The sequence below is a fragment of the Cervus elaphus genome, chromosome 12 (genome assembly GCF_910594005.1).
Source record: "Cervus elaphus chromosome 12, mCerEla1.1, whole genome shotgun sequence".
NCBI classification, from domain to species: domain Eukaryota; kingdom Metazoa; phylum Chordata; class Mammalia; order Artiodactyla; family Cervidae; genus Cervus; species Cervus elaphus.
The window spans coordinates 47,881,131-47,899,263 of record NC_057826.1 but is presented as its reverse complement, the minus strand read 5'-3'; the positions used below and the strand labels follow the sequence as shown (position 1 = coordinate 47,899,263).

Here is an 18,133-nt window from a genome sequence, read left to right as displayed (position 1 = left end):
AATCACTATATTTTCCATCCATATGTTAACATTTCAAAGATGTATTTAAAGAAACTTTTCTAGATTAGCCTTTACTACTATGAAGATCAGAGGAATTTAATTCTAAATACATTACCCTCCCTTCTCATGGCACTTTTATAAAAAGACCCATTACTCATTTTTGCATGTCTGTCAATCTCCTTGCTTTTAAGAATCAGTAAGTAAAGCTATCTACTCCTTCATCAGGAGGAGGCCTAGCAAGGCCTCTGAGTAATTCCAATATACTGCTGAGGAATGATCCCTGGGGGAGCACTCATTCATCAGTTCGCAGAACATGTACAAAGGCAAACCAACTTTTTTAAATAACTAAAAGCAGGATTTTTAAAGCTTCTCACATGTCTAGATATCATAATTTACTCAAATAGTACATATATTTATCTAACCAAATTATGTGAACTCATAAAAAAGAAAGCAGAAACCCTTCTTTCACTCTACTAAAAAAAAGCATGCACCCTAAAGTGAGTATGAGGGGTGAACCGACTGTTCAGTTAGTATGAGTTCTGAATGCTTCTAAATGGAAGTACCTCACTCCATGACCATGATGCTATTGTGTAAGGTTATTCTTCATGCAATATGGTAATAACACACAAAACAGCAACTTCATCAGGTACACAATCAAATTGTTATGAGATCTATTATCAGAGAAAACCTTTGCTCTGATGTGTGTATGTGTACTCTAAACCTGGTATTAAATGAAGGGCTTCCCTGGTAGCTCAGCTGGTAAAGAATCCACTTGCAATGTGGACCCTGGTTCGATTCCTAGGTTGGGAAGATCCCCTGGAGAAGGGATAGTCTACCCACTCCAGTATTCCTGGGCGTCCCTGTTGGCTTAGATGGTAAAGAATCCGCCTGCAATGTGGGAGACCTAGGTTCGATCCCTGGGTTGAGAAATCCCTGAGGACATGGTAACTCACTCCAGTATTCTTGCCTGGAGAATTCCCATGGACAGAGGAACATGGAAGGCAGCAGTCCATGGGGGTTGGACACAATGCAGTGACTAAGCACAGCACAATTAAATGAAAATGACAAGGAAATTTCAGTCACTTCAGTCGCTCAGTTGTGTCCGACTCTTTGCGACCCCATGAATCGCAGCACGCCAGGCCTCTCTGTCCATCACCAGCTCCCGGACTTTACTCAAACCCATGTCCATCGAGTCAGTGATGCCATCCAGCCATCTCATCCTCTGTTGTCCCCTTCTCCTCCTGCCCCCAATCCCTCCCAGCATCAAGGTCTTTTCCAAAGAGTAACTCTTTGCATGAGGTGGCCAAAGTATTGGAGTTTCAGCTTCAGCATCAGTCCTTCCAATGAACACCCAGGACTTACCTCCTTCAGGATGGACTGGTTGGATTTCCTTGCAGTCCAAGGGACTCTCAAGAGTCTTCTCCAACACAATAGTTCAAAAGCATCAATTTTTCGGTGCTCGGCTTTCTTCACAGTCCAACATGACCACTGGAAAAACCATAGCTTTGACTAGACGGACCTTTGTTGGCAAAGTAATGTCTCTGCTTTAATATGCTATCTAGGTTGGTCGTAACTTTCCTTCCAAGGAGTAAACATCTTTTAATTTCATGGCTGCAATCACCATCTGCAGTGATTTTGGAGCCCCAAAAAATAAAGTCTGACACTGTTTCCACTGTTTACCCATCTATTTCCTATGAAGTGATGGGACCAGATGCCATAATCTTAGTTTTCTGAATGTTGAGCTTTAAGCCAACTTTTTCACTCTCCTCTTTCACTTTCATCAAGAGGATTTTTAATTCCTCTTCACTTTCTGCCATAAGGGTGGTGTCATCAGCATATCTGAGGTTATTGATATTTCTCCCGGCAATCTTGATTCCAGCTTGTGCTTCTTCCAGCCCAGCATTTCTCATGATGTACTCTGCATATAAGTTAAATAAGTAGGGTGACAAAATACAGCCTGGACATACTCCTTTTCCTATTTGGAACCAGTCTGTTGTTTCATGTCCAGTTCTAACTCTAGCTTCCTGACCTGCATACAGGTTTCTCAAGAGGCAGATCAGGTGGTCTGGTATTCCCATCTCCTTCAGAATTTTCCACAGTTTATTGTGATCCACACAGTCAAAGGCTTTGGCATAGTCAATAAAGCAGAAATAGATGTTTTTCTGGAACTCTCTTCTTTTTTTGATGATCCAGAGGATGTTGGCAATTTGATCTCTGGTTCCTCTGCCTCTTCTAAAGCCAGCTTGAACATCTGGAAGTTCACAGTTCACGTATTGCTGAAGCCTGGCTTGGAGAATTTTGAGCATTACTTTACTAGTGTGTGAGATGAGTACAACTGTGTGGTAATCTGAGCATTCTTTGGCATTGCCTTTCTGTGGGACTGGAATGAACACTGACCTTTTCAAGTCCTGTGGCCACTGCTGAGTTTTCCAAATTTGCTGGCATATTGAGTGCAGCACTTTCACAGCGTCATCTTTCAGGATTTGAAATAGCTCCACTGGGATGCCATCACCTCCACTAGCTGTGTTTGTAGTGATTCTTTCTAAAGCCCACTTGACTTCACATTCCAGGACATCTGGCTCTAGGTGAGTGATCACACCATCGTGATTATCTGGGTCGTGAAGGTCTTTTTTGTACAGTTCTTCTGTGTATTCTTGCCACCACTTCTTAACATCTTCTGCTTCTGTTAGGTCCATACCATTTCTGTCCTTTATCGAACCCATCTTTGCATGAAATGTTCCCTTGGTATCTCTAATTTTCTTGAAGAGATCTCTAGTCTTTCTCATTCTGTTGTTTTCCTCTATTTCTTTGCACTGATCGCTGAGGAAGGCTTTCTTATCTCTCCTTGCTATTCTTTGGAACTCTGCATTCAAATGGGAATATCTTTCCTTTTCTCCTTTGCTTTTGGCTTCTCTTCACAGCTATTTAAAGGCCTCCTCAGACAACCATTTTGCCTTTTTGCATTTCTTTTCCATGGGGATGGTCTTGATCCCTGTCTCCTGTACAGTGTCTCGAACCTCCGTCCATAGTTTGTCAGGCACTCTATCAGATCTAGTCCCAGAAATCTATTTCTTATTTCCACTGTATAACCATAAGGGATTTGATTTAGGTCATACCTGAATGGTCTAGAGGTTTCCCCTACTTTCTTCAATTTAAGTCTGAATTTGGCAATAAATAGTTCATGATCTGAGCCACAGTCAGCTCCTGGTCTTGTTTTTGCTGACTGTATAGAGCTTCTCTATCTTTGGCTGCAAAGAATATAATCAATCTGATTTTGGTGTTTAAACGGTACTAATTCATTAGAATACTTACAGCTAATATACCTAATTAAAAGTAAGAATAACAAGATAGTTATTTCCTTAAGAATAAAATTACACTGTAATTCAGACATTTAGTCTAATTTGATACTGTTTTACTATATTTTCACCCAGTACAAATTTTTCAGATACTTAAAAAACACAAGATTAGTTAAGTACATCATGCTAAATTTTCAGATAATGAGCAACATTGGAGACTGGCTTTCCTTTACTAGTTCACAATAAGACCAGTCTTTTTTTTTTTTTTTTTAATATATATATGCCTCCTAAGAGAGATTGGGAGACGTGCCACTTCGATACTAAGGCTAATAGTGGTAGTAACTGACTTATCACCTTATTGATCATATCTGCCAATTTCATTCATAGTAATGACTAAATTGATTTTCTCTCGTTTGCCTGTCTGCTTCAACTTCTTATGTTTCCAGTGTATACTATTAAATTCTACTATAGATGCCACCAGGTGGGTTTATCAACACTTCTGAGAAGGGATCTTCTTGTCTCTACTCCTTCTGACTTCCCTCTGGCCTTCTTCTTTCCTCTAACCATCTCTCTTTTCTTTTACCTGTCTTCTCATATCATTTTAATCTAGTTATTTACAAAATTAAAGAGGCAAAAATGTGTGAATGAAAGCATGACAATGCATATGTATATATAAGTATTACTGCCAAATAATATCAAGCACTGTGCTAAGTGCTAGGATACAAGGATGAATAAAACAGTATTTGCTTTCAAGGAGTTCACAGTTTGGAAGAAAAAAGAGACGGTATCTGAAAATATTTTAATAAACATTTGCGAGGTCTGAGCCTCAGATGTTTCACATTATAGCTTGCAAATGTTTGATAGTAATATTAGACTCCCTATTAGTTTAAGGGACAAGTTGGCATGGTCAGTGATATTTTGAAAGAAGCCGAAGACAGTCTGGCAACCTCCAAGTTAAGCTTCCTGGGTTGAGTATAGTTTAGAAAATGGCAATATACCAGCACAGCTTCAAAGAAGAATAAGCAGTGACAGGCAGGCAGAGAAAAATGAAACAGTGATAATCAGATAACAAAAATATCAATAAGCTTGCCTCCAGTGGCATCATAAGCATCACAGTTAGCTTTCACTGAGTGACTACTATATGCTATCGAGGGCTGTCACGCATTCTATCAGTTAATTTAAACTATGTATAGAAACCATATTTTCTCCATCTCCTAGATGAGGAAATTTTCTCCTAGAGAATTTAAATAACTTTCCCAAGGTCAGAATTTATTTAAGGTACAGAATTTATTTAAACTTGGGAATCATGACAGCAGAAGAGTTACTGCTAGCCACTAATTTTTTTTTTCCCCATCTCCAGCACTAAGAAACCTGGCAACAGAATATGTACTTAAACAGAGAATAATTTCTATTAGGCCATCCATTTTCACGGTCTCAGAATCCCTTGGTCTCGGGATTTCTTGTATAAAAAACATTTTCTCTTAAAAGACAAAGAAGCCCAAAAGGCTTCTGTTTATGTGGGACATCAGTCCGTTCAGTTGCTCGCTCGGTTGTGTCTGACTCTTTGTACCCCCATGGACTGCCGCCCTCCAGCTTCCTCTGTCCATGGAATTTTCCAGGCAGGAATACTGGATCTGGTTTCCATTTTCTACTTCAGGGGATTTTCCCGACCCAGGGATCAAATCCGTGTCTCCTGCACTGCAGGCAGGTTTTTCACCACTGAGGCACAGGCAAAGTGGGACATATTCACTGATAATTACCATATGAGAAATTAAACTTAAGGAATTTTAAAAACACAAGAACTGTCAGAGCTGACATCATCATATAATATGTAGCATTTAGAAACTCCACATCAAACAAAGGAAAGAATAATACTGAAATGGCAAAGTTTTAGTAGTATCAAGAAAATAGTTTTAACCTTTCAACACTCTACAGGAGTCCCAGGGACACCAAGAGGTCCCTAAAACACACTAAGTATACTACTGGATGCAACTATTTACTGTATTTTAAAATAAATCACGAATCCCTCACTACCACTATCTTTTCAGAATCCGGAAACCTTGGTTGAAAATAATTTATTTAAGAGAGAGGACTTATTTCAGAGATGAGGAAAGATTCAGGAAAGTCAAGGGCAGGCCTAAGATCACACAGTTAGTAGCAGATATCTAATCTTATTATACTAATAGAACATTATTTTTGATTTCTGATTACAAAGTATCGCTAGACAAATATTTTGGGAGATAGCTGGTAGTAAGGAAAGCAATTATACAGTAGTGAATAGAGTATTAAAATTCCAAAGATCTCTTGAATAAGCCAGTATTTTCAGTGTTGTGCAGAAAAAGCTAACAGGGCTGGTTTCACTTCTCCATTCATTTATAATGTGCTGCTCACAGGGCTCCTATTGATGAACCAAATCCATGGTCCCTATCAGATTAGCCTAATTAAAAAACTATATTTTCACTTACACTTTCAGACAAGACAGAGTTCAGATTAACAGAGACCAGATTAACCCTTGTACTTAATACCAAAAAAAAAAAAAGAAACCTAAATGAAATATGTTAAGCAATACTTTTGAGACACTGGACGTGGGCAGTAAAGGACTGTAACCCCTGAGACAGAGGAAACAAGGGGGATCCTAGTATTATTGGGGAGAGGGAAAGGGCAGGGAACAGGGAGAGGAGGAGGAAAAGGAAGAAAGGAAGAAAGGAAGAAGGAAAAGAAAAAAGAGACCATAACTTAGAACTCTATACATTTTGTAAAAAAATATTAAGAATATTTCTTGTTTCACATGGAACAAGAAAAACTTACCAGCACCAGACCTACACGATGGGGAATGTTAAAGGAAGTTCTTCAATCAAAAAGGAAATAATACCAGTTTAGAAATACGAATTTATACAAAGAACTAAAGCATGTACTCTGGCTACAATGGAACGAAATTAAATATTAATGATAAAAACACCTGCAGATAATCTCCAAATATTACAAATTTAAACATATACTTCTAAATAACCCAAGGGTCAAGGAAGAAATCAATAGGAAAACTGGAACAGAGCAGAACCCTGTACCCCACCCCAAGTACAAAACTGAGAAGTTAATGATTAGAACCAACACAGAATTGTTTTATAGATACTATAACTGCCACTGCAGGAAAAGAGTTAAGTGCATGATAACCAGACTGTAGCCATGACATAGGCTGTTTCATTTTGAGCAGTACTGAATCTATGGCTTGCAAAATTCCAAGACCTGGCCTCAAGAGAATGGGATTAACATTATTGCTCATAATCAATCATCTTTATCTTTTTGAGCATCAAAATAATTGTGATTCACTCTGCCCATATATTTAAGCGGACAACCAAAACTGTCAGCAAAACAGACCCACATTGATACCTTCCACTCTGAGAATACAGTACCTATGTCAGCATGAAGTTACAGAAAATAGACCTTCACCCCTAATTCCATAGAGATGGAATGATGTTCTGACCAGTGGGGATCTGCAAGTGGTCCTTTGCAGGAAACCACCCTCAGCCCCTTTTCTTGTCACTTTAGCAAAGCTGTATTATAACAAACTTTACCAGGCACTCCCCCATGCTCTACTAATCTCCAGTCCAAGCACACCTTTCAAAGCTTTTAGTCACACAATACCTTGCCTAACTTGTGGGTTCTTTCCATAGATTAAAGAAGTAGAAATGAAGAATAAGCAATTAACAGATGACCAGATCGCTTCCCTAGCTTTCCCTTCAGTAATCTCCTGAACAAACTGTGTGAACAAGGTAACATCTAGAGGAAGATCACAAGAAGTCAGTGAGTCTGTAGGCAGTGTGGGGGATGAAAATAACTTTGACCTCCTATCTCAATGATTAACTGAGATTACTTCCCTCCTTCTTCTTTAAAGTTTCACGGCCAAGCAGAACCTTGAGTTGGTTTTTGGGGGATGCTGAGTCTACCATCTATACAGATGGCTGGCATTCTAATTAAAGCCATCTTTCATTTCTTCCATTTTTGAGTATGTAATTGATTTTGTAAATGGAGAATGATGGGACCCTACTCATTTGGTAACAAAATTATAAAGTATTTTTAACTGAATGAAATGAAAATACAAAATGGGAAAAACTGAGGGATACAGGTAACATCATGATCAGAGGAAAATTTATAGTACTAAATGCCTGTTAGAAATCAATGACCACAACTCCCACCTTGGTAAACTAAAAAACAAAAAGCAAACTAAACTCAAAGTAGAGGTAGAGTAGAAGTCAAACATAGTGAAAAGAGAAAAACAATTGAGAAAACCAATGAAACAAAAACAAATTCTTTGATAAAGTCAGTAAAAGAGATACACCTCTAGGCATACTGATCAGGAAAAAAAAGAAACAGTTCACCAAAATCAGAAATGAGGTAGGGATTTTAACTACAGATTCTACAAACACTGTGCCAAGTGGACTCTAAGATGCCCCCCAATATCTGCCTTCTGGTATTCATACCCTTATATAAGCCATTCTTCTTGAGTGTGACTTAACCTATTGACTTGCTTCTAATCAACAGAACATTGCAAAGTGATAGGATGTCATTTCTATAATTAGGCTTCATAATACTGTGCATTCTATCTTGCTAGCAGACCCCTCTGCCCTTGACAGCTTTGATGAAGTAAGCTGCCATGATGGAAAGGCCCAGCTGGCAAGATACTGAAGGCAGCTTCTAGCCAAAATGGAACATTCGTCTTCAACAAACCAAAAGGAACTGAGTCTTACCCAAAAATAGATAATCTCAGAAGGAGACCCTTCCCCAATGTTTCAGATGAGACCCTAGTTCTGGTGAATACTTTGTTTACAGCCTTATAAAAGAGCTTGAAGCAAAGGATCAAGCTAAGCTATACCAATTCATCACCCACAGAAACCATGAATCCATAGAAGTGTACTATTTCAAGCTACTAAGATTGCAGTAATTTGATATTATAGCAAGAGATAAACTAATATAAATATATAAAAGTAAAGAAAATTATTACCTTTATGCCATTAATTCAATTTAGAGGAAATGGACAAATAGATATATTTCTTAAAATACACAAACTAACAAAGTTCACTCAAGAAAAAACTTGAACAGCTCTTATCAATTAATGAAGTTAAAATTAAAAACAATCCTCCAAAGAAAACTCCAGGCCCACGTATCTTCACTGGTAAATTCTGAAAAATATTTGAAGAGGAAATAAGAGCAGTACTACATAAATTCTTTCAAAGAATTAAAATGCAAGTAATATTTCTCAACGCATTCTTTGAGGTATCATTGTGATGCCAAATTCTGGCAGGCAAGACAAGAAAAAAATACTACAGATCAGTATTACTCAAATATAAAAATTCTTATATTTATATTCATTTCAGCAAATTGAATTTAATAATACATAACAACAACAATAATAACCTAGAGCTATTTTTCTCAGAATTGCAAGGTTGGCTTAAAATTAAAAATAGTAATCATATAATTTTACACATTAATAAAGAAAATTCATATGATCACCTCAATAGAGGAAAAAAAATTTTAAATAAAGTCCAACATCCATTTTTTATAAATATTCTCAACAAATTAAGAAAAGGAATCTTCCTCAATCTAATATATCATATGAACAAAATCTGTAACTAATATCAAGTTTAATGGTAAAAGACTGATTGTTATCCCAATATATATGGACAGGGCAAAGAAATCACAATCAATTCAAAAAACGGGAAAAATTCAGGTTGGAAAAGAAAAAGTTAAATTCTCATATACAAACAGAAAATCCTTCAGGATGTACAAAAAAAGGTACTACAGCCACTGAGTTTAGCAAACTGCAGGATACAAGGTCAATATGCCAAACCTATTATAGCTTTATGTAAGATATGAAAAACTAGAAATTGAAACTTATAACATCAAAAATATTTATTTAGAATTAACTAAATGAAAAATGTACAATATGTGTTCATTGAAAACTATAAACATTACTGAAAGAAGTTAGAGCAAGAGAGTTATAACAATAGTCATTGATCAGAAGATTCCACATTGTTGATCAATTCCCGTTAAACTGATGAGAGTCCTTGCAATCCCACCAAAAATCCCAGAAGATTTTTGTAGAAACTGATATGCTGGTTTCAAACTTTTCATTGTCTATGCAATATATCTAAAATAGGAAAAACAATTTTGAAACAAAGTAAGACTGCATGACTTACACTACTTGATATTCATCTGTATTTTAAAGGTACAGTAATCAAGATAATATAGTATTGATGCTAAGGTTAAAAAAAAAATCAATGGAACAGAGAGTCTGGAAATTGATCCTCCCTTACATGGCTAATTGATTTTCAACAGAGATAACAGGGGAATTCAATGGGGAAAAGGACAATCTTTTCATTGAACACTACCAACAAAAATAAGTTAAGTATATACGTTGTCAAATTTACTATTTATTGAGACTGTTACTATCAAACAATTCATTGGTAATAGGATGCGACAGTAGAAAAAAAAGAAGTACTATATTCTATCCCTTTCTTAAAGATTTATAATTTATAATAAATTCTGAGACACTTAATACCAACAAGGAAATCTAATTTTCTTTTAACTCAATAATATATAAATATATTGGATCATGGAGCTCTGTATTTCCATACTGTTCATTAATAAACTAAGCCCAGTTCAAGAAACTCTGATCTTGTTCAAAAATTTTTGTTTTACATGTTAGGAATTAAGCCCAGAATAAGTAACTCATTTGACCAAGTTTACTCATCAAATGGGAGAAGTCTCTAGATTGAAGATCTCTATTGTATTACAAACCATCTTTGTCATTTGATATGCTCTGGAGGTTTTATAACGAAGTATTGCTTCTATTTTTGTGCTTCTACTCTCCCTTGGCCTTCATGATTATAACTTCTATCATTCTATGGTATCATTCTCTGCTTTCATGTGAAAATGAATGCTCCTTCTGCCCAAGAAACATGGACTGAGCATTTTTGTTTTACCCAACAAATGCCAGTGAAATCTCAATAAATCTTTCATAAATGAAAAAAAGTGGAAGAAAAAATGTGAACAGCCCACAAACTAAAATTTGGACACCCAAGAGAAGACTATAAAATTCCAAACTGGGAAGAAAGACACTGAGGAAAAGTGTTATCTACAAGAGCAAGGTAGGGTTCTTAGGGGAAAAAAAATTCAATAAAATTTTTACAGAGTAAGGACTCAGAAAAATAAACTTAATGAGATTTCATAGTATCACCAATGCAGAAAAGACATTTGGTTCAGGACAGCTGATGCTTCACTGGTTAATCACTAAGTAATTTCCTAAACACTAAGAATATGAACTACTCCATGCAAAATGCTACAGACTGCTTCTGACATAAAACCACATGAAATAATTACTTCACTTGACAGCAAAAAGGATTAAGTATCTATTCAATATGTCAGAGGATATCAGTCCAAGCTTGTTATTCTCAAAATAAAAATGTTAGAATATGCAACAAAAATATATCACACGAGGAACTGATATTAACTGATCATGCTAAATCTTTGACTTTTCTGGAGTCCAAAGACAATTGGGCCTCAGGTAGCATTACTATGAACAAAGCTAGTAGAGATGATGGAATTCCAGCTGAATTATTTCAAGTCCTTAAAAGATGATGCTGTTAAAGTGCTGCACTCAATATGCCAGCAAATTTGGAAAACTCAGCAGGTGGCCACAGGACTGAAAAAGGTCAATTTTCATCCCAATCCTAAAGAAAGGCAATGCCAAAGAATGCCCAAACAACTGCACAATTACACTCATCTCACAAACTAGCAAAGTAATGTTCAAAATTCTCCAAGCAAAGCTTCAACAGTACATGAACCAATAACTTCCAGATGTTCAAGCTGGATTTAGAAAAGGCAGAGGAACCAGAGATCAAATTGCCAACATCTGTTGAATCATCAAAAAAGCAAGAGAGTTCCAGAAAAACATCTACTTCTGCTTTGTTGACTATGCCAAAGCCTTTGACTGTGTGGAGCACAACAAACTCTGGAAAATTCTTAGAGATGGGACTACCAGACCACCTTACCTGCCTTCTGAGAAATCTGTGTGCAGTTAGAACCGGATATGGAACGACAGACTGGTTACAAATTGGGAAAGGAGTATATCAAGGCTGTATATTGTCACCCTGCTTATTTAACTTATATTCAGAGAACATCATGTGAAATGCCAGGCTGGATGAAGCACAAGCTGGAATCAAGACTCCTGGGAGAAATATCAATAACCTCAGATATGCAGATGACACCCCCCTTAAGGCAGAAAGCAGAGAGGAACTGAAAAACCTCTTGATGAAAGTCAAAGAGGAGAGGGAAAAAGCTGGCTTAAAACTCAACATTCAAAAAACCAAGATCATGGCATCCGGCCCCATCACTTCATGGCAAACAGACGGGGAAAGAATGGAAACAGTGACAGACTTTATTTTCTTGGGCTTCAAAATCTCTGCAGATGATGACTACAGCCATGAAATTAAAAAACACTTGCTCTTGGAAGAAAAGCTATGACCAACCTAGACAGTATATTAAAAACCAGAGACATTATTCTGCTGACAAAAGTCCATCTACTCAAAGCTCTGCTTTTTCCAGCAGTCATCTATGGATGTGAGAGTTGGACTATAAAGAAAGCTGAGCACTGTAGAATTGATGCTTTTGAATTGTGGTATTGGTTGGAGAAGACTCTCGAGAGTCCCTTGGACTGCAAGGAGAGCCAACCAGTCAATCCTAAAGGAAACCAGTCCAAATATTCATTGGAAGGACTGATGCTGAAGCTGAAGCTCCAATACTTTGGCCACCTGACGTGAAAAGCTGACTCATTTGAGAAGACCCTGATTCTGGGAAAGATTGAAGGCAGGAAAAGAAGGTGCCAACAGAGGATGAGATGGTTGGATGGCATCACCGACTCAATGGACATGAGTTTGAGCAAGCTCCTGGAGTTGGTGATGGACAGGGAAGCCTGGCGTGCTGCAGTCCATGGGGTCATGAACAGTTGGACGCAACTGAACTGAAGCCTGTGACATACATAAGCTCACTGAAGTCTCATCACTACCTTGTGAGGTAGATAACTTTCAAACAGATTTGAGGAATCATCTGAGGCCTCTTCTTTTAGAATTTACATTCTGTCTTTAAGAATGTAGACTAATAAGAATCTACTTTCAAAGAATCTGGGTTGCCCAATTTTATTTCTCCTAATAATCTCCAAATCCCAAGATGGGTTTTTATGAGACTGAATGTAAAAAGAGGAACACTTACAGACTTTTTAATAAATTACAGACATGTGCCGAATGTTATTCTTTCATTTAATTTTCACACACTTCTTATCCAACAAATCTCACTGCAGATGAGAAATCTGAGATGAGAAATTAAGTTATTTTATCTTTTCCAAGGTCAAATACAGTAGTGATACCAGGAAACAAACTTATCTGACTCATTCCATGGCTTATATTTTTTATGCCTAAAATGTAAATAATATTTTTTCAATAAATAATGATAGTAACCATCATCTCACAGCATCTACTATGTGTCCAAGTCCCAGATAAGTAGTAATAACAACTATTTTGCGGTTTCCCTGGTGGTTCAGACAGTAAAGAACCTGCCTACAACGCAGGAGACCCAGGTTTGATCCCTGGGTCAGGAAGATCCTCTGTTGAAGGGAATGGCTACCCACTTCAGTATTCTTGCCTGGAGAATTCCGTGGACAGAGGAACCTTGCAGACCATAGTCCATGGTTCGCAAAGAGTTGGACACGACTGAGTGGCTTTCACTTGGGGTCTCTTTTAAACTATTATAGCCAGTGTGATACGGTCCAAAGGGACAGTAATTTAAAATCATACTACCTGGCTACTAGTCTTGGGTGCTTAGTATTTGTTTAGTTATCTACCTTCTCTGACCCCCAGTTTCTTCACCTCTAAAATGATGACTTTTCAAATGGTTTCTTGATGAGCTGGTATGAAGCTTACAAAAGGTAATATGTGAAAGGTTTTAAGCCATACAGTGACAAATGGTAGTTGTAAATATTGTTATTAATTAAAACAGGCTAAGCAGACCTAAAGATGTATCCTGCCAGAATCTACCCTCCACTATTTTTTCATGAATAAGAAACATCTAAATTTAAAGAAAATAATTAAAAATCTGTCCAAAAAATTACAAAAAGGGACAAAGAAGAGATTCAAAGATTAACTTGTTTTGACTCTCACTTGTTAACTTTAAAGACAACACTGAGATAAAAAAAGAGAGAGAATTATAAAGATCAAACCTGATAAAGATGCTATTTCATAGACAAACAAAGTTAAATGAAACCCACAATGAGATGAGAAACTGACCTGCTAGCCCAAAAGATCTTTGGTAGAACATCTCAACAGACACTGTCCCTGGAAGAATGGCTAAACTGAAAAAACAGAAGGTCTGACTAGCTTAAAAATGGAAAAGTAGAAAATCTGATAGCTATGTGATTTCTTTCACTTTAAATATCCACTAGCAAGAAATTTAAAGGAGTGTATGTCATCTTAATCCAATTTTTTTTCTTAACCGAAAACATTAAGATCATAATTTATAGGCAGGTATTGTTTTGAATAAGACCACGAGTAACAAACAAAATTTTCTCTCATGGGTTTATCTGAACCTAACTTTAAGACACACCTTTTTCTCACCCATAGTTTTCTTCATATTCAGAACATTTAGAAGGAGCAGTTACATAACAAAACAAATTAATGGGAACATAGATGCAATATACAGAAAACACTTACTTTAATTCTCTGTCCCTCCTGTCTTGCTTTGCTATTTAACTGCTTCATCTCGTGTTTTGTACCTGAGATCAAGAGGCATAAAATACTATTTCAAAATTTGTGTGTCCTTTCTAATTATTGCATTTGATCTCATAGTATCTATAAAACCTATACCATTTTCCCATTCAAAAATAAAAACAATTGCAAACAGAAAACAATCTAGAAAAAATATGTGTTCTAAGGGAGAGAACTTCATTACCCATCAATACTGACAAATGGGGGACAATGAGAAAAAAACTATTTTTTTATTCACACAACTAGATTTTTCCATTTATAAGAGAAGCTATTTATCAAAATCAATCTGGTAGTGGTATAACACAACCACAGCTAACTTGTCAAAACCTAAATAAAACACATGGAGTTTAATTCAGGAGTCATCATTCTCTGGGGGGAGTGAGGCTACATGATTTTATATCTTTCTCAGTCACTAACTGTGCCAGTTTCTTTTTCCTTTGTGACATCTCTTCTCTTTCAATTATTTTGTGATCCTAATCTTATTAGCTCAACTTAAGTCTTATTTCATTACAAGTGAGCCTGTAATAACAGCGACTCAGATCATCCAATCTCATGTCACTTTTTCACTCTGAATCCATCCTTCATACCCAATGTACTGATCTTCATAAAACCTTTGTGCCATTCCCTGTGTCAAAGTCCATATTTAATTGGCTCTCTATTCCCCAAAGGATAGACTTTATTTCTTCTACAGAAAGGTTATCTGCCCTATCATACTAATCCCCTACAAAGCAAAGGGTTATTTGGTATTTACTGCATTTGTGATTTTGGTGCCTCTGTAACTTGTGGTGCCATCATTCTATATTTCCGAAAAGTTTTCTTCCTTTCCACCTTATTTGCACAAGTACTGTTTGTCCTACAGTATTCTATTCAAACATTTCCTATTCTAATAAGTCTTTCCTGACCACCCAAAGTAATTTCTCCCTCTCCTGTAATCTCATGGTAATCAATGAAATTACCTTGGTAATTAGTTATTCGTCACCTAATTAAAGCTTCTCACTGAGGCCTTAAAGAGTTAAAGTTCTATAGTTTACTTAAAATAAATATTACTTGTATTACTAATCATATTTCCTGAACTCTAAGATACACATTTATTCACTTAGGACATTTAAAAAAAACTGAGTGCATCCACAAATCTCAGCATGGTAACACTGGGGCACCACAGTAAATGCAAGTTCCAAAAAAGCAGACAACACTGTCATCCTTATTTACAAGGGTAACTCTTATGCCACTGTGCTCTAGCGGAAGAAGAAAACAACGCATTCTCTCTACTCCTAGATATTCCCAAGGCCTCTACTGTCAAATGTAAATTAAGTACACACCAAGTTCTCTCAAAACTGCATCCAGTATAACCCTTTCTGGGGTCAGAATTACCTCTATTTTTTGTTTTTTGTTTTTTTTGAATAGACAGCATATGAGGGGAGCTATGCTTCTGTTGTGCCATCTCTAACTTGCTACCCATCAAACTTCGGAGTGGCTCTTAGCCAAGCTATTCCATATCTATGAAGGAACAGATATTGAATACCTGCTAAGAATGGAGCGAGCACTAAGGAAAATTAAGATCCCTTTAGCCACATCTGGCACAGTCCAGAAGCTGTTAGAGAAGTAACACATAACGAATACAGATAACCTTATGGACTCATTTTAGTATCCACAGAATCTGAAAGCTCTATGTTTATTCTAGCTGAATTTTTAGTTATTTTTGCTTCCCTTAACCCAAGTACCCAATCAATGGATTTGTGTATGATGCTCAGAAGTCTAGAACAACCTCTGAATCTTTGTACCCTAATATTTTCATTTTCTATTAATACCTGATCTGATCAGTCAAGCTGCCTGCCATCCATGTATTCTCCTAACAAGTGATCTGAGAAATGACCACTGATGGTGCTTTTCAAATAAGCTGAACCCTCATATCCCTTCACTGCAACAGGTAGGTAGCACAAGCCACAATACATATTACAGTGAAAGATCTCAAAACATACCACCTATTTATCCCTCAACAGAAAGTTCCTGACATTATTTTGCGCTGAGTCATACACAGCAGCTAAACTAAGTATTTTAAAGCCAACTCATCACCACATAACTGGTTTTCCCCTTCTCCACTAATAGGTTTAAGTCCGGAACTGCAGTAAGGTAGTTATTATTAGTATCCACCCCACCCCATCCCCCCAACAATGAAAAAAAGAAGAAAAGGTTCGAGGCAAAGAGAAGTAACATGTCTAGAGTCATACAGCTAACAAAAAGGAGTGCCAGAAACAAAGCCCAGACATCTTGATTTCAACATTCAAGCTCTTAAACTCTACACTATTCTGTCTTACAAAACACTATACTTGCTAGGCAAATTTTTTTTTAAACAAATCAAATCAGGTCCAATGTCTTCTTTAGAGATAACAGTTGCAGATGCTCTTCTTTTTTCACCTTTGTCCTCTCTCTTCTCCCATTCCTTTAGTAAACAGTGGAAAATTTTAGATAATTCTTTGAGTTGGGAATACTAAGGGGGTCAAAAGTACTAGCACAGAATTTAGAATATGTGAGTTCTAGGCCAGAATCTGTCATTAACTAGGCAAGGTTTCTAGCCAAATCTCATGTGTATTTTGTATCAGCAGCACATATCTCAACCTAGCCAAATCTCAAATTCTGTTAGTTTCCTCATTTAGGAAATAAAAAGACTGGATATAAATAACGAACACACTTTCCAGCTCTGAAAATTCTATGATATTGCAAAATGGGGAGGGAAAAAAAAAAAGCAACACACACAACTATTTCATTCTGCAAACCACATTATAAAGAGAAGGTAAACCATGGTGGAAATTTAGCAATTAGAAAAAAATAAGCACACAAATTCTACTCAGTTGAATGATGTTTCTTTTCCAAAACAACCACCATGATGGATTATATGTAATTTGAAAATACTCATGATTAAACAGCCAGCTCTTGGTCACTGATGGTACCTATAAATATAACTTCTATTAGTAGTGACCTATCAGTGAATGCAAACTCTGTATCTTAGGAAAGAGTATCAACAAAAAGACTTCTCTTTCTTATGAGCTCTCTCATAACCCCTAGACAGGATATAAACTCCAATGGTACAACTGCATTCTGAGATCAGTCTAGGTTGGGTAGCAGAGCTTAAGATGGCAGAAAAACCAAGAGGACATGGTCCCTTGGAATTTCCATAAATTAAAATGATCAAACATTTTGAAATAGAATTTGTACATGAGGAAATATAAGCACAAAAACACATAATGAAATATTAGATATCTGGAGAAAATAATAATGCTGATAATAATAGAAGCTTTCATTTATTGTATCAATAAATGAAGTACTTCATAGGTATTATTGCATTCCATCTCTTCTGAAATCCTACAAAGTATGTGTAAGATTACCATAATTACAGACATTAAAGACCTGAACCACAAAGAGGTTATGTAATTTGCCCAGAGTCATGGAGTACAACTCTTTAGAGGCTGTGACCTTAAATAAAATACTTCACTAAGTAGTGTCATCAATTAGGGCAATAATTTGTAAGCACAGAAGAAAAGTCTATTACCATTAATTAATACAACCCCGTACTTCAAGCTTTGCCACCTTAAATCAATTTTGGTTCTTTCCCCTCCAAGAGAGAAGATCTTCAAACACCATCATTAGTATATCTAATGATTCTTCTTCAATTTGATTATGTTCAGCAAACATATAGAGCATTCATTAGGTATAAAGCATTAGGAAGACTAAAACTTTTATATCAAAGCTTGACAGAAGATTTCTGCTTTCTCAAGAAAGAAATTGAAAGGGAAAGGAAATCAATTTTATATCCTTTACAAATCTAAAAGAAAAGTAATTAAGCATGACTGAATCAGAAAACAATTCTTATTCATTACACTTATAATACAGCATATTGCAAATGTATTCACTCATTTAAGTTTGTTACAAATAGATCTAGTTGATAAATTTTGACATATATGAGGTTAGAGTCAACACTTACAGAACACTCACTATGTACCAGACACTGATCTAAGCACTTCTTGCTGT

General features: G+C 36.4%; 1 protein-coding gene across 8 annotated transcripts in view; it reads right to left on the bottom strand.

Moving 5' to 3' along the window:
* TCF12 (transcription factor 12) overlaps positions 1-18,133 on the bottom strand; it is a 391,020-nt gene that overhangs the window by 216,483 nt on the left and 156,404 nt on the right. The window contains exon 3 of one of the 8 annotated variants that reach the window (XM_043921196.1): positions 14,054-14,115. The exons of the other annotated variants lie outside the window; for them this stretch is intronic. Within the exon in view, the coding sequence (XP_043777131.1) occupies positions 14,054-14,101 (48 nt within the window). The 5' untranslated portion in view covers positions 14,102-14,115. The remainder of the gene's footprint in view (positions 1-14,053; positions 14,116-18,133) is intronic. 8 annotated transcript variants of the gene reach the window in all.